At 41.9% G+C, this 25,806-nt stretch overlaps 1 protein-coding gene across 7 annotated transcripts in view; it reads left to right on the forward strand.

The window, feature by feature from the left end:
* The window catches only part of PLCB1 (phospholipase C beta 1), a 382,634-nt gene that overhangs the window by 46,571 nt on the left and 310,257 nt on the right, over positions 1-25,806 (forward strand). For 6 of the 7 annotated variants that reach the window (XM_069008957.1, XM_069008958.1, XM_069008956.1 and 3 more), the window contains one exon: positions 64-141. The exons of the other annotated variant lie outside the window; for it this stretch is intronic. In XM_069008957.1, the coding sequence (XP_068865058.1) occupies positions 64-141 (78 nt within the window). The remainder of the gene's footprint in view (positions 1-63; positions 142-25,806) is intronic. 7 annotated transcript variants of the gene reach the window in all.

Raw genomic sequence — 25,806 nt, forward strand, 5'->3', positions numbered from 1 at the left:
TTGTGCATAATTATGTGTTCTGTGTGTTGACATGGATTTTTTTGTTTGTTGTTTCTCTGCCAGGACTCCACTGTTGTGACTCCAATTATCCTCAGAACAGACCCACAGGGATTTTTCTTCTACTGGACAGATCAAAATAAGGTAAGAGAAAAGCTTCCAGCTCCAGAATGGTTCTTTCTTTTCTCTGTGGTGTGATGTGCAGTCCTGGCACAGCAGACAAGCATTTTATCAGCATATCTTCCTCTGCTCTTCTGGACAGCAAAAGCAACAGGCCTGTGGCTCATCCCTGGTGTGCAAATCTTGGTGAGATGGGTGGAAGATTTGGTAAATTCCAGCCATGTTAATGCTGTGATGCCCAGTGAGGTGTATACTTGTTCTGGCAAGGACAGGAAGGATCCATTTGGGATGCTGTTGTGGTTCATAGTTGGCTTGTGGTTTCTCTTGCTTTCCACAAGAGGATTTTGTCTGTGGTGCATGGCAGGCCCAGAATTCCTGGAGGCCATAGCTCCCTTTGAATTCTTCCTCCTTAATATCCACGTGCTCCCTGGCCATGCCTGGTGGGCCACGTCACCAAGTTCTTAGTAATCCTCACTGGACACTTTCAAAAACATTCTGGTGTGCTGAGCTCACTGCCGTGGCTGGGGAGCAGTTGGGAAAGCTCATGGCCTGATTCATCGCTGCTGTGCTCCAGTTCCACATCCGCATCGCCCCTCAGAACCACCACTGTCGTGTTCCCAGCTGTTGGAGGCTGGAAACTCCAGGAGACACAGGGAAAGAGGTCAGCACCCTGAGCACTTGGGTGCAGTTTGTTTCATAGATAGATTTGTAATAGAGAATTAGTGTTGCAGTCATTATAGTAAAACACTGCATCGAAACTAGGAATTGAACCAGTTTCTCTTTTCATCCAGATGAGTTTTCAAGCACTTATCAAGTAAGTGCTTGTGAAAATGGTGTTGAAGTTGGTAGTGCTTGAGCTTTGGCCTTGTATGAGTATCTGCCAGAAAGACTAAATGTGTGCTTGTAGTATTCTGGCTGCAGAAACCTGGTTTACCAGTTGTGTAGCTGTTTTTCAGGAGTTCCTGTTGATTTTATGTTTAGATACCGGGGCAAAAATAGCTTGAGGAGATAGCAACCATGAAATGTGCAGGCTGAAGAGGCAATTTGCTATTACGTTAGATCGTGTTTATCTTCCTATGTTTGCTTTTGAGAGGAGATGGAGCACAGTTTTGAGTGAGTATATTTGGAAATCATATTGTGGAGTTTATAATGAAAATCTTGTCTTTGCCTGTGCTTGTACAAGGTTGTGGTGGGTAATAGTGAGTTCATCCGTTGACAGTGCAGAGTTGTTTTAAATTACTGCCCAGAGCAGCCGAGTGAGTGCCCTCAGAAGCTGAAGGCTGTGACTGATTTACACTGACCCAGTGGCTGTGCCAGGATGCAGTGCAGCCTTTTGGCTTGTTCCTTCCCTTGCATAAACTAATTGTATAAGCTAAAAAATAATGATGAACTCTGTAAGAATAAGTGGAAACCCAGAGTTGATTGGAGAGTTTATTTCACTTTTAATATGTTTGGCACTAAGACCTCCTTCAGTTTCCTACTGTTGTCTGTAAAAACAATGTCTTGAAGCAATTCTGTGAAGAATAGCTATTTATAGAATTGTTGTTCTCATATTCATGAAGAAATGTATTTATAATGCTCAGAGCATTTTTTTTAAAGGTTGGGTATTTATACAAGAAGTTTAAGTGTTAGTTTGATTTTTAAACTTGCAAATCAAGACTCTGTAAAGAACAAGAGGGATTTTTCTGGTTAATAATTCATGACAGCTAGGTGAAGCTTGTTTCTAAACACCATCCTAGCAGTGCCTATTTAAAGAAAGTAAATGTATATCTGCTGGGGTGCTGATAGTGCAAGGACTGGGAAGGAAATGCCATTTTCTGCTTTTACAGAGTATTTGGGTTCATGTTTATTGTGAAATTGCAAATACATGGAAAAAGGAGGTTATATAGGAGATTCTCTTTAATATCCTTCTCTTTGTGTGAAGTGATCCTGTGATGATAGTGGAACTATGTGGAGAAATACGAGGACAATACAACCTCTGTGATCACTTTCTCTTTTTTCCCCCATGTTATTTTTTTAAGCAATTGCTTTTGTCATGAGTAAGGCCTGTTATTTTCTGTGTGTGGAAAGATAAGCCTTGCTAAACAAAGTGATGAAGTGGGAGAAACCTGCTGCCAGCTTCCTTGATCAGGCACGTTTTCCTGGGAGCTGACTACAAAAGGTGTGGAGATGAGGCCTGAGCAGCAGCCATCTCTCAAGCCATTTGTGTGTCCTGTTTGCCACTGTGTGAAACAGTAAATGATGTGATGCTTAAAACAGGAATCTGCCTCCTTTGCTTGCTGTTGCATCCTTATCAGTAAACTTACACAAAAATTACATGAATCACTGGGAGGGAAAAACAAAACAAACAATCAATCACTCCCCTGTGTTAAATTTTATTTGGCTTAGGGAACTGGTGGTTGTAGCCCTGCAGCTTTCCCTAACTTATTGGCTGGTTGAGCCGCTTCTGGCATTGTTTTCTTGTTCCCTTCCTTTTCTGTTTCTTCTCTGTTGCAGGGAAAGGCAAATAATCTATAGTGTCTGCTGTCTAGCAGTGGGTCTGGACAGTCCTTGAGATTACTCTTTGTGCAGTCAGAGCCCAAAGCTCTGGTGAAGATGCCTGTGGAGAGCAGCCCTCCCTCGGTGTCACTGACCCCATCTTGTAGCTCTCCATGAGCCGCCAGTGCTCGCAGGGTTTGCAGCCCCATCAGTGAGTCTGGGTAATGCTGCAGTGGAGCAGATGAGGCTCCAAAAGGCTGCTGAGGGTCAAGTTTTATATACATGACCAGTGTGCACTGTTCACTTGCTTTCACTTGTAGCTTTCTGATAAATAAGTTAGTACCAATTTCCATTTTAGTCTCAGGAGCTGTGTGCTCCTCATAAACAATCCAAGATCTGTAGTTTCAGGCTCATGGAGATCCTTCCCACTTAGGATATGCCACATGTGAAAGACTAAAGGGTGGCAGTTTTTGTGGTGAGAAGGTCTGTTAAGTAATTTCATTTAAGCTCCAATCTTGCAGTTAGGTAATAGCTGTGTGGTATCCTGCATTTTGACACGCTCACTGTGTATTTGCATATTTCAGCTTTCATTGCTGTCATCAGTAAAGGTAATCCTCCAAAATCAAGGCATCCATAGCATTTCCCTATTTTCTGATAACAGTGAGAACATTTGATACCTTTTGTTTTTAACAGATGGCAGGACAGCTTTCTGATGTTAATTGTATTTTTCAGTATGAAATTTTTTTGTTGCTGAAGATTCTGGAATATTTTCTTCTTCATCTGTGTGCAGAGTGCTGGCTGATTCCATATATTACTTGAATGGTTCTCGACATGGGCTTTAAAAAGAAAAATTAATGTGACAAGTTTGTTTGTTACTTACCTTATTGTTTTGGTAATGTTTCTTAACTACAGCAAATCCAGACAATATTCATTGTGGTGTTGTTTTATGACCTGACTAAAACAGAACTGAATTTCTTGATATTTTTTTTTAAACATGGAGTGCAGTTTCTTCCATTTGTTCTTATTCTGGTCATGAGCATGGAAGAAAGATAAATCAAAATTTAGCCAGGTGAAGAGAGTCTGCTAGAGTAAAAAGGAATGATAATCAAAAGCATTTCTCAGGAGATGAGCAGCGGCTGGAAGCATTTGGTGTGTTTAGCCCAGCTTGCAAAGAAAAGCCAGACAAAGACTGGTTTCTGTCTATGCATAAATGTATTAATGGATGCATAGGCAGACTAGGAGAAGAAAAAGATATTGTCAGGCAGTTTGTGCGTTATTACTCCTGCATCCTTTGTCTGGAAGTTGTTATGCAATCAAAAGGATGTTGGGAGAAGGCACTTAGCCATTAACTCAGTGCAATTCTAACACTGCAAGAAAAGGAGGGAAAGGAGGAAAGCAGATATTGCTTTTGTGGTGGATCCATTTAGGACTTTAAAAGTTTGAGGATGGTTAATGTGCTGTCCTCTCTCTCACTAGCACATACTGATTTATTCCCCTTTATTTTAAAAGCTGGGCAATACCAGTGACATGGCAGCACGCTGAAAACACAGAGGATGCAGACCCAGTCTCATCCACTGCACCACAAAGAGATTTAACAGTCTCTGTTGTGAAACACAATGTAAGTGCCCAGTTCCTGGGAGTCAGCAGCAATTTCTAATTTCTAATGCCTGTTGTAAACAGATGTTGATCTTGTTTGTCCAAAGGAAGTGTTTGTTGAGAGGCTACTGCGAGTGCTGAGATACTCTCTGGGAGGGAATGTGAGGCTGGAGGTTCCCTCCTCAGCTCCTTGCAATTTGAGCAGCAGCACAGCCCAACCGAGGGCTTTCAGCTACAGGGAGAAGCAGCTTCAGGGAGTGCATGGCACCATTCCTACCTCAAGATTTTAAATGTATTTGAGAAGATGGGGTGGTGAAGCCACAGAAGTACTCACAGGCAGCCATTCCTGGCAGACTGACAGGCTGAGGGTATCTCTGGGCAGAGAGACTTGCACTGTACAGTTTTTTAATGACAGTTTTGCAGTTTTCAAGGGAAAGAGTGGGGTAGTTTCTCCTCTTCCAGGGACAGGCCTGTTTCCATGTATGAGCATCACTGACAGTGACACTGATCGTGCTGTAATCAAACCCCTCCTGATGGGAGAGTTTTTAAAGTCCTTGCTAGGAGTTCCAGAGACAAATGGGACTCTCAGCCTTTGCTGCTTCTTGATAGTCGTTTATTAAGTCTTATCAGAGAAGGAATCACTAGTGTGATCCAGACATAGCACAAAGCAGAGAATAGAGGAGAAAGCTGAATTATCAAGATTACATGGCCTTTTTAAAGGTAAATCAACCAATGGTTACTAAAAACGTACATGATTTTTACTTTTCTACAATTATTTAGTAACACAGCCAAGAACTGTGGACTTCTTTGTCCAATAATCCCAAACTACTTTAACTGCAGAATATGGAGTAGTAGTAGTAGAAGAAGAAGAAGGTGGTTTGGAGAAGAACACCAATCCTCCATTTTGATGTTTTTTTTGCTTTTATCTATTTACTACATTAACAAACCCAAAACATCTAAATTTTTTACCCTGTGACAATCTTACATAGCAGTCTATCACCTAATTTACACTAGTGTAGTTTCTAGTTCTTTTCTAATAGTAGGCAGTTTTTTCCACGGACAGAGGTCAAAAGCTGTGTTGTTCAGGGGGGTGAAACCCCTCAAAACAGGCAGAGAAATATTCTCTGCACTCTGGGTTCCCACATGACAGAACTGGTGCCAGCATGCTGCAGCTCAGCCTCAGGATGTGAGCTTGATACAAGAGCCTGGAGCAATAATCCTGTGCCTTGAGCTGGAGCTCTCTTGTGCCATGAGAGTGCACGAAGTGGTTCCTTATGATAAAGATGAGAGGATTTTTTTGACTTGGAAGGTCCTCTCCCTTCTTGTGTTGTCCTGATGTGATCCTGAGTTCCTTGGGGCCTGGAAACCCAGCCCAGATGATGGTGAATGTGGGCAGTGGAGCCCGTGGGCTGTAGGTAGGATTCGGGAGGATTAGTTTTGGCTTCAGCATGTCTGTAAATTCTGTGGTGATCCCATTGCCCTCATCCAAATGGAAGATGATGTGGCATTTTTCCAGCTGGTGGGGATTTTGCCTGTTACGTAAGAGAGTTCTTTCATGTCTCTTTTGAAGCAGAGCTTTAAAACAATTGGGTCAGTGTTTGTATTGCCCTATGGGTCAAAAATGTTTACATTAGGTCTGTATATGCTTTACAGTACATTTGACAAGCATACAATAAAGACCAAAGTTAATATATCAATATTTGAAATACACCTAGTAATTTAATGAGAATGGAATATTTACTAGCACCAGGTTTAAAAATACCTGCTCCAAACCTCAACTGTTTGCCTTCATTTATTCAAGAGCAAGGTTACTCAGTTGTGTGTCTCAGCGCTGAAAACATCCAAGAAGTGCTTCATTAAACATGTATTCACACTTCCCTCTCTGGCATGTAAACAGAAAAAAGCCAAATAACTTAAACCCTTAAAAAACTTGAGACCATAAATGCAATTAATTGAATGAGAAAAAATGATGCATAGGTGTCCTTATGAAGGAGTATTTTAGTGTGTGCAGTGAAAATCTCACTTTTCATGCTCATTCTTGTAGCATCCTTATCATTTCATCGATCACCATCCCTTTCTGTTAATTCTGTTTCATAATGAGGATTGGATACATGGGCCTCTATCACGTTTTGCCATGTGAACAGGTTTGCCTTTGCTTCAGCTGTAGGACACAGGAGTTGGAATTACTTGGGTCTGTGTCCTGGCATTCTACCAGGTGGGTTTTTTTTGTTGCTGCCTTTTTTTTTTTATTCTTTATGAGCTGCCTTGTGTTCCCAGTGCTCTACTACTTCAGATGCTTATCCATGGACTTCTGTAAAAAAACCCAACAAACTCTCATTTGTGTCTGCACATTCTCCAGTGTCAGACAGGCACAAAGGGAAATAATACCAAAACTGGGGAAGTTTTTTATCCATAGGACCCTCTGGATATCAGATCATAATCCTCTCCTACTGAAGGGAAAGTAAAATGGATTAATGAATGGTGTTGCTCTAAACTTGCTCTATTCCTTTATCCTTTTCTTTCATCTGTGAACTGAGTGTGAAGCTGAAAGTGGATTGTCCCTGATTTTTGAGAGCAGGGGTTGGGTTGCTTGTTGGATTTCAGTTGGAAATTTAAGGATAAGGGGTTTCAGGTTCTGGAAGGTGGGGGTGGTCCTGTGGAGGTCCTGCTCATCTTTTCACTGGAAATCTCGATGAGGACTTCCCTGGGACAAGGAGTTGTGGTGATATGAGGTTTTGCTTCTTAATGACACTGGAAATTGGGAGTGAACCTGAAACAGACAGTAAAGTAATAGTGGTGGCACAGCAAATAATCTGGGTTTTGCAGTCTTTATGATTCCTGAATTTGAGGTGTAGCATTAGGAGGCACCATGGTGGCGTTAGGAACTTGAGAACAGCTCATGTTTTTTTCCCAACCACTTAAAAATCTGCATGTGAGCATAATGAAGAGACAGGGAAAGTGGTAGGGAATTGCCACAGACAGTCAAAATGGGAGGAAATATTTCATGGAGGTCAGCTTCCCACCAGGCTGCTGATTTAAAGGAAATCTCTCTGCTTTCAAAACATGGAAATTGTTCAAGGCCCATTAGGGAAATGGTACTACATCAAACACAGATCTCTAATAAGCATTTCCCAATGCTAAATATCTCCTTTCTTGTGAGGGAGGCAGGAATAGAAAATGAGGTTTGTGGTTTAATCCAAACACAGGTCCAGTTTATGAAGCTAGGAAGCCAGAGAACCTCAGAAAGTGAGGATGACTCTGGAGTCAGCCAAATTTATGTACTGCTGAGTTCTTGGGCACTAAGAACAATCCTAACATTTTATATTGTGTGAGAATATTATCCTTGCTGTCTGTTGAGCAGGGGTTGTGACTTTCCCATAAGGATGAGATTTGTAGGTTGTCTTTTGTTTAAAAGGACTGAGACTTTGTAAGCTTTGGCTGTAAATGGGTGTAAATGTCAAATGTTACAAAACACTGAAAACTTAAATTTTTATGCAAGAGATTTTTATGATCTGCCTGCTGGAGACTGTTTTGCTGTTACAATTTTCAGTTCAAATATCTCAGTAAAGAAAGCTTGTGTCCAAGTTGACCAAAATCCACCGAAGTGCCTTCCTGGGCTGGTGTCTGTTTTCTAGCAGAGCAGGGCTTGCAGTAAACAGAACCACTGGTGTGTCATAAGCCAGCCTGCAGTCTCTTTGTTGCCTCCTTAATTAAAAAACATCTCTTGTGTTCGTGCCTGCAGCTTGTACATAGATTTGGTTGAATGTGCAGCACCAGCTTTGCTGACTGACCTATTATTAGCATAGTTCAAAAATTGGCTCCTAGCACATCAGCCTTCCTGATCTTTGGAAGGATAGCTGATCTCCTGGCATGCCTGTTGGATTGACTTCTCTGTAATGCTTCACATCCTGGCTGTTTCCTGTCCCTATTATGCTTTGAGAGTTTTTTTGGGTTTTTTTTTGGTTTTTTTTTTTTTTTAGCTGTGTAAGAGATAGTGCTTCAACAATAATGATCTTTAAATTAGATATATGCTGTCTGCATATATGTGATCTTCCTGTGTGAACATATGCACTCCACTGCTCATCAGTACTATGGGGTAAATGGGTTAGAAATTTGGGGCTTTTTTATTTGAGGAGTTTGAAAGATGCTCTAGAAATATAAGTGAGTGGCAATAAATGTCAGTTTTGCACTAATCCTTGCCTTGTTTACCTTAAGGCTTTTTACCACTAAAAAAGTGGATTCGATTCTGCTTCCCTCTCCTGCCTGTTCCTACAATTTTGGCATTTTACACACTCAGCATGCTTGCAGCTGGCATCACACAGAGCAGAACTGCCCCTGGCCTGGATGTTCAGTGGTGACAATGTGTTCCATTGTTCACTGCCTTCCTTTTTGGTTTGGGGTTAGTGTGCAAGGACAGAAGGCACTCTGTAGCTTCCTTTCCTAGGGAATCATCTCAGTCCTGTCTTTATTATTACTGACAACTTGTAGTAACCCAGCATTGGGCAAACACAGTAACAGCCTCAAATGCCACAAATTATAAAAGTTTTAGGTTCGCTGTGTGTGTCTGTTATTTTTGAATAATTCTAACTGTACAGATGCTGTTTGCATTGCCAGTCTCCTGCAAATATTCCACTGGATTACAAGGGATGTAAAATCCATGGGCAGACTCCTGGTCTTTTGTGCTGCTGTATCTCCTCCCCAGGCAGAAGCTGTGCTACTGAAACTCTGAGCAAGCTATGGAGGGTGCCAAATCCCCAAAAGAGGGGGGAGACTGTGCCTTCCCCTGCTGTGGTTTGTGTAGGTGTGCCATGTGTGTGCTGCCAGCAGCAAACCTCCTGTCTTGCCTTTCCACAGTGAGGGCTCTACACCAGGCAGCAAGTGAGAATTCATCTTCGTTACTGCTTCCAGTTAATCTTTCCACATAGGCACGTTTAGCAGTGTAACGTGACTTCCTGACATCCATCCTTTACTTGTGAACAGAAACCCCAATAACAGGGGCATGTTCTCACCTCTGAGACCCAGTTTGTGATGTCATAGCTCTCTGATGCTGAGCTGTTCCTCATGCACTCAGTGTGGGCAAGGAGCAGGGGCTGCAGTGTAGAGGATGTAGATTGGTCTTCATTCACATCCCAGGAACATTTGCAATGTCTGGGTTTTTATTGTGGAGGATGCCACATGCCCTTATCCAAGGTGTACTCTGCATCTTGTGAGGGGAACAGGGTGTTCTGTTGTCCCAGAGAGCTGCTGGTGGCTGGAGAATGCCTGTAAATCCTGGCTCTCTGGGGCATGTCAGACACTCGGCTGCCCAATTAACCCAGTGCAACTGGGAGTGTATATATAGCACTGCTATTTCAGGGCTGCACTTACACATCAAGAGGGAAATTCTACCCCAATGCCACATCGCAAAGAGCTCTTGTGCTGTCTGAGGCTGGGGATTACCAGAACCTCCCCCTGATCCCAAGGCTGGTCACAGTGTGCCTGCAGAGCTTTACTGAGCCTTTTGCCTCTGCCTGTGCAGGCACCATTGGGGTGTGACATCCCTGGCTGCCCTTGGACTGGGGTGTGACATCCCTGGCTGAGGGGTGACATCCAGGTGACAGAGCCTGCCCCAAAGCTGGAGAGCTCTGTGGGTTGGGAACTGTTTCAGGTTCTGTTTATTGACAGCCAACTCACTACTGACTGAGGTGAACAAACAGTGAGAGTTTTAATGTGGTTACTGCACAATATTTCTCACTTAAGAAGCCTGTGGATGATTTGGACAGGTGCTTTACTACCCAGGGAGCTGGTTATCTCTGACTGATAAACAGCAGTAAGTGCTGTAATGAGAGTCATAATAAAAATATTGATTAGCAGGGTACAGCTGCTTGGTACTGAGTGATGCTTGTTGAAGCCTTGTTAAAACCATAATGAAATTCTAAAGGAAGCTCTTTTTCTTTAATTCTAGCTGCTCTGTGTTTGCTCAGGACAGTTAGACATTGGGGCTTATTTAATAAAAGGTATTATGAAGTGGAACACTAATGCTTGGAAGTTAGGAGTATGGCCAAAAAGTATGCAGGGAGTGCCATTAGAGAAATTTAGCTAGTCTATCTTGGCACTTTCAACTTTGAGACTGGGACAAATAAAGATATTCTGTATTTAAGGCAACTTTTAGAACAAGACAGTGATGGCTTTGTTCTTTAACTTCCCTAAAAATGGAGATAAGTAAAATAAAGGTGGGTTTTCTGCTTTGAATCCAGATTTGCTTGCTAACTAGTAAAATAAGCCTAGGGCCATGCTGTTCACACAGAAAATTCTTCTAAATTAAGGTAACACCGCAGTAGAGAACCAGGCAGAATCATTAAAAATCATAAATGCTTTCCCTGACACAGGGTTATGATGATTGTGAAATCTGAAGATAGGGGAACTTTGCTTTTCAGTTCCCTCCTCAGGGCTTTTCCCCTGAAGCTGAGTTTTTTTTTTTAAGTGCAGATCCTCAATTGCTCTTTACCTTAAAAAAAGCATTTCCTTAAAAGCAATGTGATTTGTTACAATGCTCCGATGGTCTGTAATTCACTGAGGTGTTTGATGAGTAGCTGGTGCTTGACAGCAAAGGAAAATGCTTTAGCAGCTGTTTTAAGTGCTTCGTGTCTGTCAGTGCCCTGTGAAAAGGGTGTTCAGAGGAGCTTAGCAGGCAGAGTGCTTTCTTTAGGGGCACAGTGCATCACCACACTGCAGTGTTTGGCTTTGGGTTGGCTGGAAAATCCATGTTGCAGAGTAAACTGGATTGTTCACATAAAATGTTATCAATAAGTGTCATAGTTTAAAATGATAACTCTGTGGCTTTGCATCATTCCCTGTTGGGGACACCTGAAGACACAAACTTATAGACATTTTTGTCAGTGAAAATTATTGGGAAGAGCTTGTCAGAGATGCTACAGCAGGGCTTTGTGAGCATAATGATGTCATACATGCTGGATGGGTGAGGTGAAAAGCTCTTCTGGTTAGACTTGCATGCAGTATATTTTAAAATATGGAAAAATCAGTTTGAAGAGTGGCACTTTCTCCTGCCAGAAGTAGATTTTTTCAGTGTACTGACTGCAAATTTATCTTGTCACTGACAGCTCATACCAGTATCTTTTGCATATCTGTGTGTTGCATACCCAGATTTAGATCCCTCTTTCACATATATTGGACTTTTAATCAGTGTTTCTACTGAAATCACGGACCCAGGAAGGGGGCACAGATAAGGTAGAGAAAGCTGGAGATCAACTCAGCTGTTCTCACTGGCAGACTGAAATATTTGCACTTTCCTCTGTGGTGTGCCTACATTTCACCAAATTGTTTAGACCTTGCAGCCTTTGTGTAAAGGGAAAAAATTATCTGCCCTTTTGTAGTCACAGTGTGTGTGGAAGTATCTAAAGGCTTATCTTAGTCCTGTTGCAAAGCTGATTGTTGAAACAAGATCTCGTCCTTGAAAATGCTTTTTCTCTTGCCTGGGAACTGACATAAGGCATTTCATAATGCTGAATGAAACACTTTTTTTTTCTCCCCCCCCCCCTCTGCCTCCACTTTTCCCTGGCATTTCATCCAATATTTGCAGGGGTTCAGGCTAAAATTGGGGGTCCTTCTTCCTCTCTGCCCCTCCTACCTCAAATTCTGCTTCATACGGAACTGACAGGATCAGCATACACAGTTCTGTCTGGAGTGATACCTGAGTTTCTTGGGCATGTCCTGTATCCTCGTGCAGGAACTTTGCCACTGCCAAAGGATGGCTTTTGGCATTCTTTCATTTCTGGAGTTGCTATACAGTGCACACAGACTGTGCCACCCTGATACATTTGTGTTATATTAAAACAGCTCTTCACAAATTACCTTCAGAGCGGGTTTAAGATGTGACAGAGACTTGGGTATGGTTGGACTGGCAATTACAAATGTAACTGTGTATGGCATGTCACTTTGTGTCACCTTCTTTGGAGTGCTCAGACACATGAATAATATTGTGACTAAAAATGTGGGCCTGAAAATAACAATGTAAGCCTACTACCAGTGAAGAATGTAGGAATTTAGCCCCAGCCATCACTCCAAATCCTTTGGATTTATGCTGGTACTTTGTCATGGCCACTCAGCAACTTCCCTGGATTTCTGCCAGGAAGATGGCTAATGGAACAATCTTTTTATGATCTGTTTAGCTAAATGGTTATAATAATGTGGGATATTAGAGTAACAGATGCTGTTGACCATCCTGCAGTAGATCAAAGTTTGCATATACAGGAACTATGCACTTCCTCTCAGAGTCATGCATATAATTTGGAGCTTCTCATTTGTTGCCATGGTATTATATTATCAGGACAATGAGAAACAGAAGTGGTGATTTTAAAGAGCTAAGTCAAAAGTGCCAGTCTGCAACAGTCTCAGCCCAGAGCCTAAGGAACGGTTCTTGTGTGCCAGTAGTAACACAAAAGGGTGCTCTGTAGGTGGCTGTCAGACACTGGTGGCATCTGAGGATTTCCAAGGCTTGAAATACAAATCCAGGCTTGCTAAAACTGTCCAGTGTCATAAGACTGGAGATATGTTTGGCTCATATTGCTGTTGCAGTTTTATGTGACCTCAGACTGTGGCCCCTGAAGGACAGGTGGCCAACACCTGGAGCTGGCATTTGCATCCTGGGATTCATGGGCTTGAGTCATTGAGCTTTACCTGGCCCATGCAGAGCGTGGTGGTGGCTGGCAGGTCACTCATATCCTGATTCCACAGTGGGCTTGGAGGTGAAGAGAAAAGGGTGAGATGGAAGTGAAGCATCCAGCTGGTGACTCTGACTTGACTTGCTTCTGGGAACCTTTTCATGGAGACAGAACAAGGTACTTTAGTTTTCCTGTTGGTTAAAATAAGTGTGACTGACCAGTGTGAGATCACTCAGGGTCTGGAGAGCCTTAAGCCCCAGTCTCCCTCTGCCTGATTCAGAAGAGGGATTTGAAGCACATCCATATCTGAGATTGGTGAAACCGAGCTGTTTCAGACTAATTTTGTACATTTGAATTTAATCTACGTGACAATGACACCAACATGAGGATAATCTGTGAATCATGAGGGCATTATAAGTTGACAGTAAATTCCCTAGAGACTAAAAAAATGCCAATTATATGGGCATGACTCGAAGAATAAGATCTAGGGGAATAAATCACACAATCTTAATGGACTGTTTCAGAAATTGTAAAATCTACTCCATTAGTGTAATATCCTACTGGCATTCAGTAAGTTGTGTAATTGGCTTGGCTTTGTTTGGAATATAGACTGTTGGGTGGTCTAAACTGTCATATATTGGTAAGATTAATTATGGTGCACATGATTTGCAGAATTAGCTTGAGAACGTGGAACAGGCTGTTATGACCTAATAAAATTATATACCAAAAAAAGAGAAAATGGCATCATTTCAAGTCAAAAGACTCAAACTGAAAAGGCAGCTTTTTTCCACCATTGAAGGTCTAGTGGATGTAGGACACAAACTTCATATCATTTGAGAAAGGGATTGCTGAATGAAAGCCTGGCTGGCTTTCATCTGTGTTTGTTACCTGCAGAGGTGGAGAGCTCTCCTTTGGCTGGCTGGGCAATGAATGAGCTGTTCATAAACAGCCTTCTCATGTGTGGACTTCAAGGGAATTTACCAGGCTTGTGTTGCTACGTGAGTAGCAAGGACAAGGGACCAGGCTTTTGTAGCTCTGTAACATCTGGAAAATGTCAAAACCCAGATATACTCCCTTGATTTCATAGCTGGGGTTTTTTGAAAGTATTTTTTTTATACTTGATTCTGCAGGTATGTATAAAATAAAATGAGCTAACTTGTGGAATCAGACTCATTACTCTGAGCTAAGGAAGCTGCCTTGCACCAAATGGAATGCTTTTGGAAGTCCTGAATGTCATGTTTGACTTCAGTTATAGTCATGGGGAGTAGGAATAGACATTAGTATCTGCTTACTGTCATGTAAGGAGAATGAGCAGTTCTGGTTTCAATCCAAACTTACTTGGATTTTGTTAAAGACAAATAGGATGTTATTTTTATCTTCATCTGTACTTTACCCTGCAGTGATCAGTTCAGGTGACAGTGCAGTATTCTAACCTGAATTTTCCTGAAGATACAAGCCATACTCTGATGTGGATTAATAAATTTCTGTTCTGTTGACTTTGGAGATCAGTCATATATCCTGTGTCTAAATGTGCCTGTTTTTTTTTTTTCCCCAGAGGCTGTCTAAAAGGAGATTCTGGAGTTTTAAATGTGCCACAAACACAGAGCTGTGTGCATGTGCTTTACTTTTTTGTTGTTGTTTTTATTTTCCCCCCATCCTGAGCTCCCAAAAAGTTAAAATATACCTTGAAATGTGTGATCTGCCAGGGGAGGTCTGAGAGTGTCTTTGACTGATCTTGTGATAGGAATGGCAGTGTTTGCTCCAGAGACTCAATTCCAGTCAGACAGCTACTGATGAACAAACCACTCCACAAATCAACAACATGAGAAAAAATGCAATATATTGCAAGGTCCTGTGTGATCTGGAAACCTTTGTTTTAACTGTGTGTTCTGTCAAACTGATGTATGCTGATACCAGAGTGAATGATGTGCATTGCTTGTTGTGTGCAGAATCTAGGAAAGCCTTTTCCCATGACATAATGGTTTCTGGACCTCTCTTCTTGAATGTTTTCTGTATCCTCGTGGGTTTTTTTCTATCTTACTTACAGAGCATGTGGCTTAGTAATGGTGTATCAGAGGTGCTTCAGTAAGTCAGAAACATGTTGGAGTTGTGGAGTGACACCTTGGTGCAGTGTTGGACTGCTGGTCTTAAAGTGCTGGTGTGGAGAGTGGGAGTTGGGGATGGAGGAGCCCTGCTGCTTACCTGGCAATCTCAGAGCTGTAAGCAGACTTCTGCTCTCCAGTCACTTCAAAATGTTACACTGATGATAAACAGCTTTTGAAATGGAAACCTTAGATCAGGAGGCAAATAACTAATGAATATTGCATTAAAGTGCAAAAAATCCTCTTTCTGCAAATCATGGGGAGATAGCTTAGAGCATTTCATTTGAACTCCAGAATCTTTTTCACTTAGACCATTTTCTAAGCAGTCAAGCTAAACTGTGTGGGTTTTAGACTTCAGAGTAAGTTACACAGCTGGGCATTCGAAAGGTCCTTCACTGAAGGAGGAAAACATGTTTGTTCTTCTTTAGTTTTATTTATTTATTTTCAGCAAGAAGCATAACTTTGTCTGAAAATTCAAAATCATGCAGTATTTTTTTAAGTGAGTTCATACTGTGCATGCTGTCAAGATAGAAAGCAAGCCAGTTACAAAGCTTGGTCTTTGAAGCTAAATTGATTTTCAGCAATGAGCTTTTATGTGTTGTCTTAGCTTTGTGCCCAGGAAATTTTTTTCTAGCAAGGTATCTTCTTAAGAGAAGATAACTTAGGTGATAATTCATGAGTATCCACATCACCAACACACACTGGGATAGACATTTGTGTCCTCAAGCCTTTAAGCATTGTCCAGCCTTCTGTGTAAGTGAGAAGAATCACATTTTGGGGCTTCTGGCTTTTGCTGAATTTGGGATGTTAATTTGGTGTCCTGGCACAGTAGGAGTGTTCCTGTTTCACGGTGATTGTTTTTATGAAGTTTACATGGGCTGTCCCTCCTCTCAGCCCTTGCTGATGTCTTCCATTCTGTGAGGTGTTGCTGGTGAGCTGCTGATCCTTCAGCTCATCTGTGCGAGTTCATTCCTGGGGCTTGGGGGAAGCCACCAAGTGCTCCCACCAGCAGGCTTTGCTTCAGGGTGACCCTGAGGCTCAAACAGCTCCCTACAAACTCCCCTGGGGTATTGGAGCTGGCAGAGGGAGAACAGCCTTGGGTGATGCTGGCTCCAGAGAAGGTGACATGAGGGAGCAAGGAGACTGTTTTGGTTCTGTGCCTGTCTAGATGTGCTGTTATCACATCCACAATGGGTGTCTATGTGTGACACTCTGAAATGCACTTATTTTCACAGGATCACACGGAATAGTTAGGGTTGGAGGGGGTTTTGTTGTAGATAAAGTTCTAGGTGAATTTTTAAGGAGTCATACATCAGACAGGTGGTGATTTCTGTAAAGCATTGTGGCTGTGCTGTGCCACACAGAGCCACCTGGCCCAGCTCTGATCTGACACGGAGCTGAGCTGCAGTTAAGCAAACTCTCCTGAGCACCCTTATTCCTGATGGTAGGAAAAAGTAAATCCTTTAGTGTACAGCTGTATAAAAGCAGGATTTACTGCTCTTCATTGTTTGGGGAGGGAAGAAACACTTGGTATTTGGTGCCTACTTTTAAATCCCACATCTCAAGGCATTCTCTGCAGTGTGCTTACCCTGTGTGTGAGCGAGGCTGCTTCTTGTTGGCTGATACTGTAGCTGTTGGTTTAACTCCTGCCTCTGTCAATGAGGTGGGTTCTTCTCTGGGATCTGTTCTTTTGACAGCAGCATTTGGCTCCTTGACAGTTTAAGAGTCAATTAAAATAATGAAGATTTTGATGTAAATTTCCTCATCACCTGTAGTTGCCTAATCCTGGAATGACAGATAAGTGGTGGCCCAAATAATTTGAACCTTCCTAGAATAACTCTCAAGGCAGTGGACTAAACTTCTTTCCTTCCTTGTAATCCTACAGCAGATGTAGGAAAGGGAAAGTCTGGTAAGACAATATAGAATGTATTTAAATATTGGTAGGTTATTTCATCCTGATCATGTGTTTGGTAGGCTTTTTTTGAGTTTTCTGAAGTTAACTTAGTCATTTGGGAGAAAGGTGAGATGGGCCACCAGGTAGCCTCTAAGAGAATCCCCAGTTTCTCAGCCAGAAGCTAAATGTAGTTGTTTGCTGGTGGCATCTTCTAGGAGACAGTGCTTATCCTCCTACTAAAGAATTTATGTGGAGTGAAGCTTTGTCCTACTGTCTGCTGGGTCTGTGCAGAGCCTTGCAGGCTCCTGGGACTGGGAAATGGGATTTTCCTGAGATCTCAGCACCAAGTAACTCTTCAGTGTCACTGAAGGTACTGCTGTACCACTGCTACAGGAGCAGGCAGTGTTCAATAGTCTGCTGTGAGCACAGTTGCTCCAAGCCCTTGAAGGGTGGGTATAAATGCACTTGTAGGAAGTGGAAATGAAGCGTGTGCTCGGGCAGTGCTGGTCTGAAGCCGCGTGAGACGCTGGTATCTCCCTAAGGGTCTGTGTTGTTTGACAGGGTCTGTTTCCTGGCCCTTTCACACCTCTGTGGATAATCATTAGCTGTGTCTGAATCTTCTCCCGAGGGCATTTGGCTTCCTGTTCCTGCAGGTGAATAGCAGTGAGGCATAATTGAGCCGAGGAAAGGCTTGTTGCCAGCTGTGGAGAATCTACACCTGTTGCTACAAGTGTAATCATTAGCTTGGCCTTTTAAAGAAACTGGAAATAATTATCAGGATATGAGGTGCTAAGAAAACTTCCAGGCTTCTTTTGGAGTGGTTGTGTGGCTGGTTGTGTGTAACCCTTGAGAGGCGTTGAAAAATTGTGTATTCAAGGACTCCGAACTTTTCTCTGCAAGTGTGAAAGCCAAACAAGGAATCTTGTAGTCCAGAGACTGACTTCATCTGGTTCTTTGTTGTTGTTGCCACTACAACTTGCTCTACAGTTCAGACACTTTCCTTGTGTAATTCTTTGCCCTCTCGTGGAAGGTGGAGTTGAGGAGACTACAAAACGCACAAGCTGTTGTTGCATGACCCTTGTTTGCAGTGAGCAGAGTGAAGTGTTTGGATGGGTGGTACTGCAGCCTCTTCAACATCCACGTGGAGTTGCATTTGGCAGTAAAAATGTGTGAAGCGATGCCTCTCTAGCAGAGGTATCTGCTGATGGTTTGTCCAATGAAATAATGCTGTATTTTAAGCAAAACTAGCAACAACTCAAAATTTTGAAATAGAGGTGTAGCTATAGTGGAAGATGCAGTGATTGTAGCTTTTCTGATGTCATGGGGAAAATAAAAAGAAACGTGGGAAATGCAAATGAATTTTTATTGGGTTGCTGTTGTTTGGCATGTATTATTACTTTTTTAAAAATGGGGAGAACAGGTTAGAATTCTGGGTTGAGGTTTAAATTTTGTTCATAGTTTCTCCTCTGTTAGTATGAGGGGAAAATGACTTAACTGTGTGATTATAGAAGCAGTTGTACTTGCTCAGGATGCATCCACTGAAGGAAAACTTTGGAATTAATGAATGTACTTATTTTTTTTAGGAAGAATGACCTGTTACTTTGCTGGGGGTAGGGATACTAAAACTGAAGCTGCCTTCTGGTGAAAGGGTGTGAAACTATGTTTGAACTGTGGAGAATTGGGAGAGGAGTTTTGTGAGTGAGTCACATCTTGCTGGATTCCACCTTTTCATGTCAGTTTGGGGCAGGATCAATTCTGATAACCAAACCCCAATTCTGGGCAGTGCCCTGACATGTAGGTCACAGGGCATCACTGTGAGACTGGTGGTTTGTGTTAACTTTGTGTATTTGGAGACAGTAATTTCTCTTGAAAGCAGACTTGTTCCACTGCTTCAATCCATGTATTCAGGGAAGAAAAATAAAAGTATTAGGTAGAAAAGTTACTTTTTCCTTTTTGATTGACTGGAGTAATTAATGAAAATAATTTTCTAACATTAAAGCTGACAGAAATGTAATCTGATGTCTTGTCAAGTTCACTGGCATTACTTTGCAAGAGACTGATTGACAGCTCTGGGGGAAAAAAGCTGTAATTTTATTCATATGGAACCTACAGGATTTGTCTTTAACTCATCAAGCAAAAGTTACTGAAAATGTCCCTAGACCTTTCTACAACCCTTAAGGTTGAAAGGTTTTTGTATTTTTAAGGTAAAATGTCAATATAAAATAATTTGTTATCTTGGACATGCAAAAGTGAGAAAGTTCATGGGTGCAGCTGAATGAAATTGAAATTCTTCAAGGTGCTTACAGAATACAGCTATTGTGGCAGATCTCACTGTGTCCTTGTGAAATCTTAAAGCTTTGATAAATGGATCTCTAAGAGGGAGAGCAGTAGAATTCAGACCCTCTGCTTTTTGAGGTGAGTATTGTTCTGATATTTGCAGGTGCTTCAAAAGGTAGGAAATGCTTCTAAAAGCACCCCTTTAATTTCAACATGAGTTATTCCATTATTGTGTGTTGGCTGCTGGCTGAGATTTGGGAAGTGCTGGATTTGGGCTGGACTCCTTCCCTACTTTGTGACAACACAGATCTCAGGTGAAGCAATGAAAAGTTGCTCACTGGTACAGCATTGAAGAGTTTAATATAGACATTTCAGAGTATTTTTAAGAGAAATAAGTGTTTTATAAGATCTACTTTGTGTTCTCAACACCAATGCTTTGAAATACTGTCATTTACTATAAAATTCTGATTTTTAATGAAGTTCTGGAAAATTCATTGCTAACCTTTACTCAGCAGAAATAAGATGGAGCCTGTCCCTAATACAGGTTCTGTCCTTCAGATGCAATATTAAACCAATGGCTCTCTTGCTGTAAAGAAATAGTTCCTTTGGAAATGGGGAGTGATAAAGTTGGTGGATGGGCCAGGAGTCCCCCTCTGTCAGGTTGTAGCAGTCAAGGCTGCCTGACAAATAATACAGTGCTGTTCTGCTGCTCTTTTCCAGTCTCAGCCTTAAACTAATTGGGAGAATGGCATCCTGACCTGTGACTGGGCATCCTGCAATCCCAATAATCTGTTTTTTTAGCAGTCTTCAGTGTGTGTCTAATACTTGAATCCTTAAGTCAAATGTAAAAAGCTCCTTTAATAGCTAAATACTTTTTTGTTGGCTGTTATGCTACTTCTCACTAGACATTTAGAAACCAGGGTAAGTTTAGAATGAGGTTTGTATTTTTAATGCCTACCTGAAAGGAATTCAGTAATTAGAAGATGTAGTAGTGTATGTTGTGAGGGAAAAACTTTAGGACTTACCATTACTTCACTGATATTCTTTGAAGAATGAAAGTGCTTTTGCAGTTCATGCAAGACTTTTTCCATTTGATTCAATAGCTATTTCTGGTTGCAAAGTATGCTCTCTTATTTTGCACAAAGAATAATAGCAAATAAATTTCTGTTGCCTTCTGCTGTGTATCATCTCTAAGAGTTTCAGCCATTTGAGCCCTCAGCTTGTTGTATTGCGTGCATTTGCTTGTATTGAATGTGTTCCAGCTCTTCATTTCCCAGGGCATGTGAAATTGGTGAAATTCCATGGGAAAGGATTGTTTTGGGCATGTAAACATAGTGTCAAGACTTTTTAAAGCTCGGGAAGTACAGGCACTTAAAAGTTGTGGGAGTCAAACACATCCATGTATTCTCGTGCACATTTCTCAAGGCAATGTGTTGTGGTGGGACATCAGAAGATGGTGGCTTTTTTTGAGATCAGGTTTCCCCCAAGAGTTTTATCCATGTAAAGGAAGTCGGGAGAAAACAAGCCTGCTGTTATTTCCTGGATTATATGTATTTACCTCCTAGAAAAGTTATGCAATAAATAAAGGCAGGCTTGGCCTGGCTGAGGTTGATGGAAAGTTCCAAAGGAAATGTCTGTGCATGGTTAGTGCTTTTGTTGAAGCTCTTGTTGCACTTACTAAAAAGAGAAGTAGACCTGTAAACAAACAAGACAAGCTTAAGTCAGGCTGAACATAGAGATTTATTTCCAATTAATCAGATATTATTATGAAATGTGTAATTTGCAAGTCCTTCTTGCAAGACAAACAATAATGGTTACGGAAAACAGCGGATTTAAGTGTATTCACCGGTGTCCCCAAACATTGTTTCCCAACTTGCATCCTGTCCTTCAGCCAGTAACCAAACCTTAAAGTGATAATTGGAAAATGTTTTGTCTTCTCCCTGTTCAGCTGTTCCTCAGTTTGGCTGAGCCAGCCCACGTTTTTCCTGTGAGTCTTTTGCATGTGGCTGTCCAGCCAAGCTCTGTCTCCAGCCAGCCCCTTCAGGCATGAGCAGGTGTCCCGTGGGTGGTTGTTGAGATTTCCACCGAAATTCTCAGTCCCAAGCACTTGAGGGATCAGAAGGGAAGGATCCTTGTCCCTGAAGGCTGGATCTGTGACCGACAAGCAGAACAATTTAGCTCGTTGAGTTGAGGGGCTGCCAAATCACTGAGAGAACAGGGGTGGTACGTGATGGTGGAGGGATTATTGGGTGTGGAGGTGATGGGCACAGGGGCTGTTGGATTGTTTGCTTTGATTAGTGGGGGAAGGGATTTGCAGGAAGGCAGTTTGTCTCACAAAAAAATTGCTTTTGCTGAGAACCCTGTAAGAAATTACCATAAAAGTCAGTGTGCTGTGAAGTCCTCCTCCTTCCCACCATCCTGCTGCCACTTTCTTATTTATAGAGCCTTTCCCAAGAACCTTTTTGTAGTCCCACTCCTGTGTGTGTAAAAGTGCTGGAGAAGCAGCACACACTGCTTTTTGCTTCTGTACCATCCTCAGTGAGAAAAGGAGCTTTTTTTCCTGTGGCTTTGATAAGCTTTGGGAAAGTTTTGTCCTTGCTGGTGTCCTTTAAAATATTTTTTTTCTGAGGGAGTGAACTTTGAAGTAATTAATTGGACCTTGAAAATCAAGCGATTATCTTCCAGATAGCATGTCTGAGATGTATGTCTGTGTTCAGAGAGTAAAGCCTCAGATGCTTAACATTTCCAAATGCCACTGTAAGTAAACAATCCTTGGAAGTGTTTGCTGGAGATGTCACTGCCAAATTAAGGTAAAAATTGTGGAATCATGGAACAGGAGCTCGTGGAGTACCATGAATAGGGAATTTCTTCTGGAATGTTTTCAGACGGTTCAATAGGCTATATAGGGATTTTCTGGGGGCAGGGGGGGAAGGCTGGGTTTAACAGGTAGGATAGCATAAAAAAAGTAAAAAAAAAAAAAAGGCAGAATGCATAAATAGAGATGAATGGAGGCTGGGATTGATCACTGGAAGAGCCCAACACTCCTGGTATAACTTTCTCAAGTGACAAGGGTGGGGAAATGAAGTGACAGGTGACAGAGTCCTGACATTTGCAAAAACTTCTGTGTTTTTGACCAGCAGAAAGTACTGTTTGTCTCTTGGGTGGTTTGGGGACATGTCAGATCTGTGCAAAGAATTTCAGCAGGTATTTTTAGAACAGCCACAAAGATTGATGGCAGAGCTTTTACCTGAAGATTTCCAGGTAACTCTCCATGTCAAAATGGTAGAAATAATTCTTTAAGACAAAATTGCTGCTATTCTTTTGACAGCTTACTCGTGAGTGGTTTTGGTCATCTGATAGCTCAGGTTAGAAACACCAAGGCTTGCAAAGCTCTCTTACTGCTTTGAGTTGTCATTTGTGTCCGTAATCCTCAACAGTGCCAGAATCAAGTTTATAATATGCATCCTCAAGTACTTTGAGCGGTGTTTGAGCTCTTATTTACTGGAAGATAAGTGCTCCTTGAGTGTCTCAACTTGGACTGGCTGTGGAGTACCAGATTTAATGCGGCCTTGTACCGACACTAATAATGTTGTTGAACTATTGGGCATCAGCAGAGCTCAAATCCTTGCTCGTTCCTTTCCTGCTCTCCCTACACCGCAGTAAATGTCAGGAATTATCCCCACATTATTTTAAATGCCAGTGCTAAGGCCAACTGTCTTTAAATGCCAGTTCTACTTAAACTTACAGATATTGTCATTATGTTTAGGCTAGAAGGGATTTTAATGAAACAGTGACCTGTAGCTCCATGAAAGCTTAAATAAGTGATTTTCTTTGCCAGTAACAGAGTCTCATTTACCCTAATGTGTGATTCCAAAGAAATATTAATGCTTGCAATACAAGTTTTAATACAAGGTTTTTGTGCCTTTATTGAGGTGTCTATTATATAGATGAGAAAATAATGATTTAGAATGGTGAAGTCAAATCCTCCAGGTATTTTAGAAGTTTCTTTCAAAACTGCCATTCTAAGTTTTAAAAATAAAACTATTGTTGTTGAGGAAAAAATAAGCTAAAATAAATCCTGAGCAGGCTTATGTGGGAAGCAAGCCATTGGCTATGTTCAGTCATCTGTCTGGTGTCTTTGGTCTATCCAACAGGGTGTTGCTGGAATATTTCCAAATTCTGGAAGCACTGTGATCTTGTTCTACATGAGAAATGCACAGATCACTTATCTGTGTGTGCTGCTTTTCCTCAGCCTGCGTTGGATGGCCAAAGAGGGCATGACCTCTTCTACTGGATTGGGTGATTTAATGGGATGTGTATGTTCAAATTTAGGAGACACTGCTTTTAGGGAGGAAAGACAGGTAGGGTATTTGTTTTCTTTGGGAATGTAATGTGGTGAGGTCACAAAAGAATCCCCCGTTTCTGAGGAGCAGTAGGGATGGAAGGATGTGTTCCTTTGGTCATAAGGACAGTTCTGCAAGCTCTTGTCAGTTGGAGCAGCAGTGTCAAAATGCACATGGAAAATGTCGGAATTTGTGCAATGTAGTAACAGGCTGCAGTGCTGCTGCTTCACCCAGTAGTCAGGTGCTTTTGGCAGAATAAAATAACTTTCCTATCATTAATGTTCTGGACTAAAAATGTTACTACTTCTTCAGCAGCAAGCACTCTCGGATTTTTTCTATACAGTCCAGGTGATAAGGTGAAAGAGGAAGGAAGAATTGGCACAAAATGTGGAGTGTTTAGTGTGCTGGTAAGGCAGATGTGTCCTGCATCTTACCTGACAAATTTGTCTCCTGACTGTCACAGATACTCTCTAGGCCAGTCTACATTTGAGTTTCAGTTTGTATTCTCAGTTTCTAGGAACTATTCATTCCCTCTGGACACAGACCAGTCTTGACCTTTTAAATGTAGCTATTTTCAGAAATTAAATTTTCTTACTAGTTTTTCTTTTTATTTGCTCCCTGGCCTACCTGGCACTTGTAGGCCATAATTTAGTTCTTTCCTGTTTTAGCAAAGAATCCAAAGAATGACAATGTTCTGGGTGTGGTGTGAAATCCTCTGCTTTCATATACAACTGCAATATAGGTAACACAAAGTCCTCAGTTACATCAGATTGATCAATTCACTTCCATGATACCATAATTTTAGATGAGTCTGATGCCCAGAGGAAGGACTGGAGAGGCTTGTAAATTTGGTGTCCAGTCATTGTGTTCAGAGGGATGAGGTAAAAGTGTTCTCAAAACTTGTGAGGTTTTGGGAGGGTGGTTGTGTGTGGGTTTACTTGGGTTTGCTTTGCTTGTCCCCATAGGTTCTCAGAGCAGCCACATGGCTCATAATGGGCCCTGGGTGTCATCAGTTCATTGCCCCAGAAATGCCTTAAAGGACATTTTGGATAGGGACTGATGACAGCCCAGTGGCATAGCAAGAACTAGGTTTAAGCCTGACCTAATGTAGTTTGAAGCACAGGAGGTCATTTGAAGCCAGTGCTACAGTATGTGTCCAGTGCTTCCTGGGATTGGTGAAAAGTGACGAGTTCCTGGTATTGCCTGTCATGAAGTGCTTCTTCCTGTGCCTTCCCCTCAGTGCTCCTGTGCCTTACCCTGCAGGGAGCTGATGTACCTGTGCAGGGTTCAGGGTCTTGCTGCTAGGGCCTGACAAGCCCCTCACCCTCAATGAGGCTTTTCTGTTCTGAAGCTGATTTCCACACTGAATTCAGGAAAGGGAAAACCCCTGAGTTCCTTTACTGCACGTAGAATTCACGCTATGCATCCAGAATCCAGTCCAGTTGCTTCAATGGCATGTGCTTATCAAATAGTTAATTGTCTGATAACTTCCAAAATGCTTGCTTCAGAGGGAAGGTGGCTGCTAGTTACACAAGTAGGGGATTACTTCCACGAGTGTCCTTCCTGCTGGCGTGTTGGTATTCATTCTGTGTTTGCATCACTCTGAGAAGTGACAGTCTTCTGAGCCACACACAGCTCCGTCCTTGAGCTAAAATAAAATGTTATTTCCAGAATGTCTGCTGTACTCACAAGGCTTGACATCACCAGAAAAAGAAGTTTGCATCCACAGACCTAAATATTGGCTTTCACCTCAGTTACATGACATATCACGTGAATGGTTTTATGCACTGAAATTTGTTCTGCTCCTTGGTGCTGACTGCTTAAAAGATCATTTCATGACATTATCTAAATCGCTTATCCCTGTTGTCCATCCCCAGCAGATGTGCATTCTCTTGCTGAAATGGCATAAAAGTCTGAGGGGGAACCTTTGAAAAGGCTGGAAGAAGGATTTGTGCTGGTAGTCTGTACTACAACTGTTCTGTCTATCTTTGTCTGCTTTGCAATGATTAAACTGACAGGCAACAGTCAGTCGGCTGACTCGGCCAACTAATGAACATGGTACAAATAGCAAAAGCTGAACTGTTTGTTCAAAAATTCCAATTTCATGTAACATCAGCATGAAATTTGCTGTTGCTGTCTCTAAGGTTGAGTGCACCATGGATTTCAGACGGTACTGGCAGTAAGTGATCATCAGAGATTAAGAAATATTTTTGAAGTGTGACTGAATAAATTGCTGCCAAAGGCATTTCTGTTATTTTGTGGCACTTCTGATCTCCACTTAATTAGAAATACTGAACTGTTCTGGTGTATTTATGAGCAGACTCTCATCATGGAAGTCT

Source organism: Aphelocoma coerulescens, chromosome 3 (assembly GCF_041296385.1).
Source record: "Aphelocoma coerulescens isolate FSJ_1873_10779 chromosome 3, UR_Acoe_1.0, whole genome shotgun sequence".
Classification (NCBI taxonomy): domain Eukaryota; kingdom Metazoa; phylum Chordata; class Aves; order Passeriformes; family Corvidae; genus Aphelocoma; species Aphelocoma coerulescens.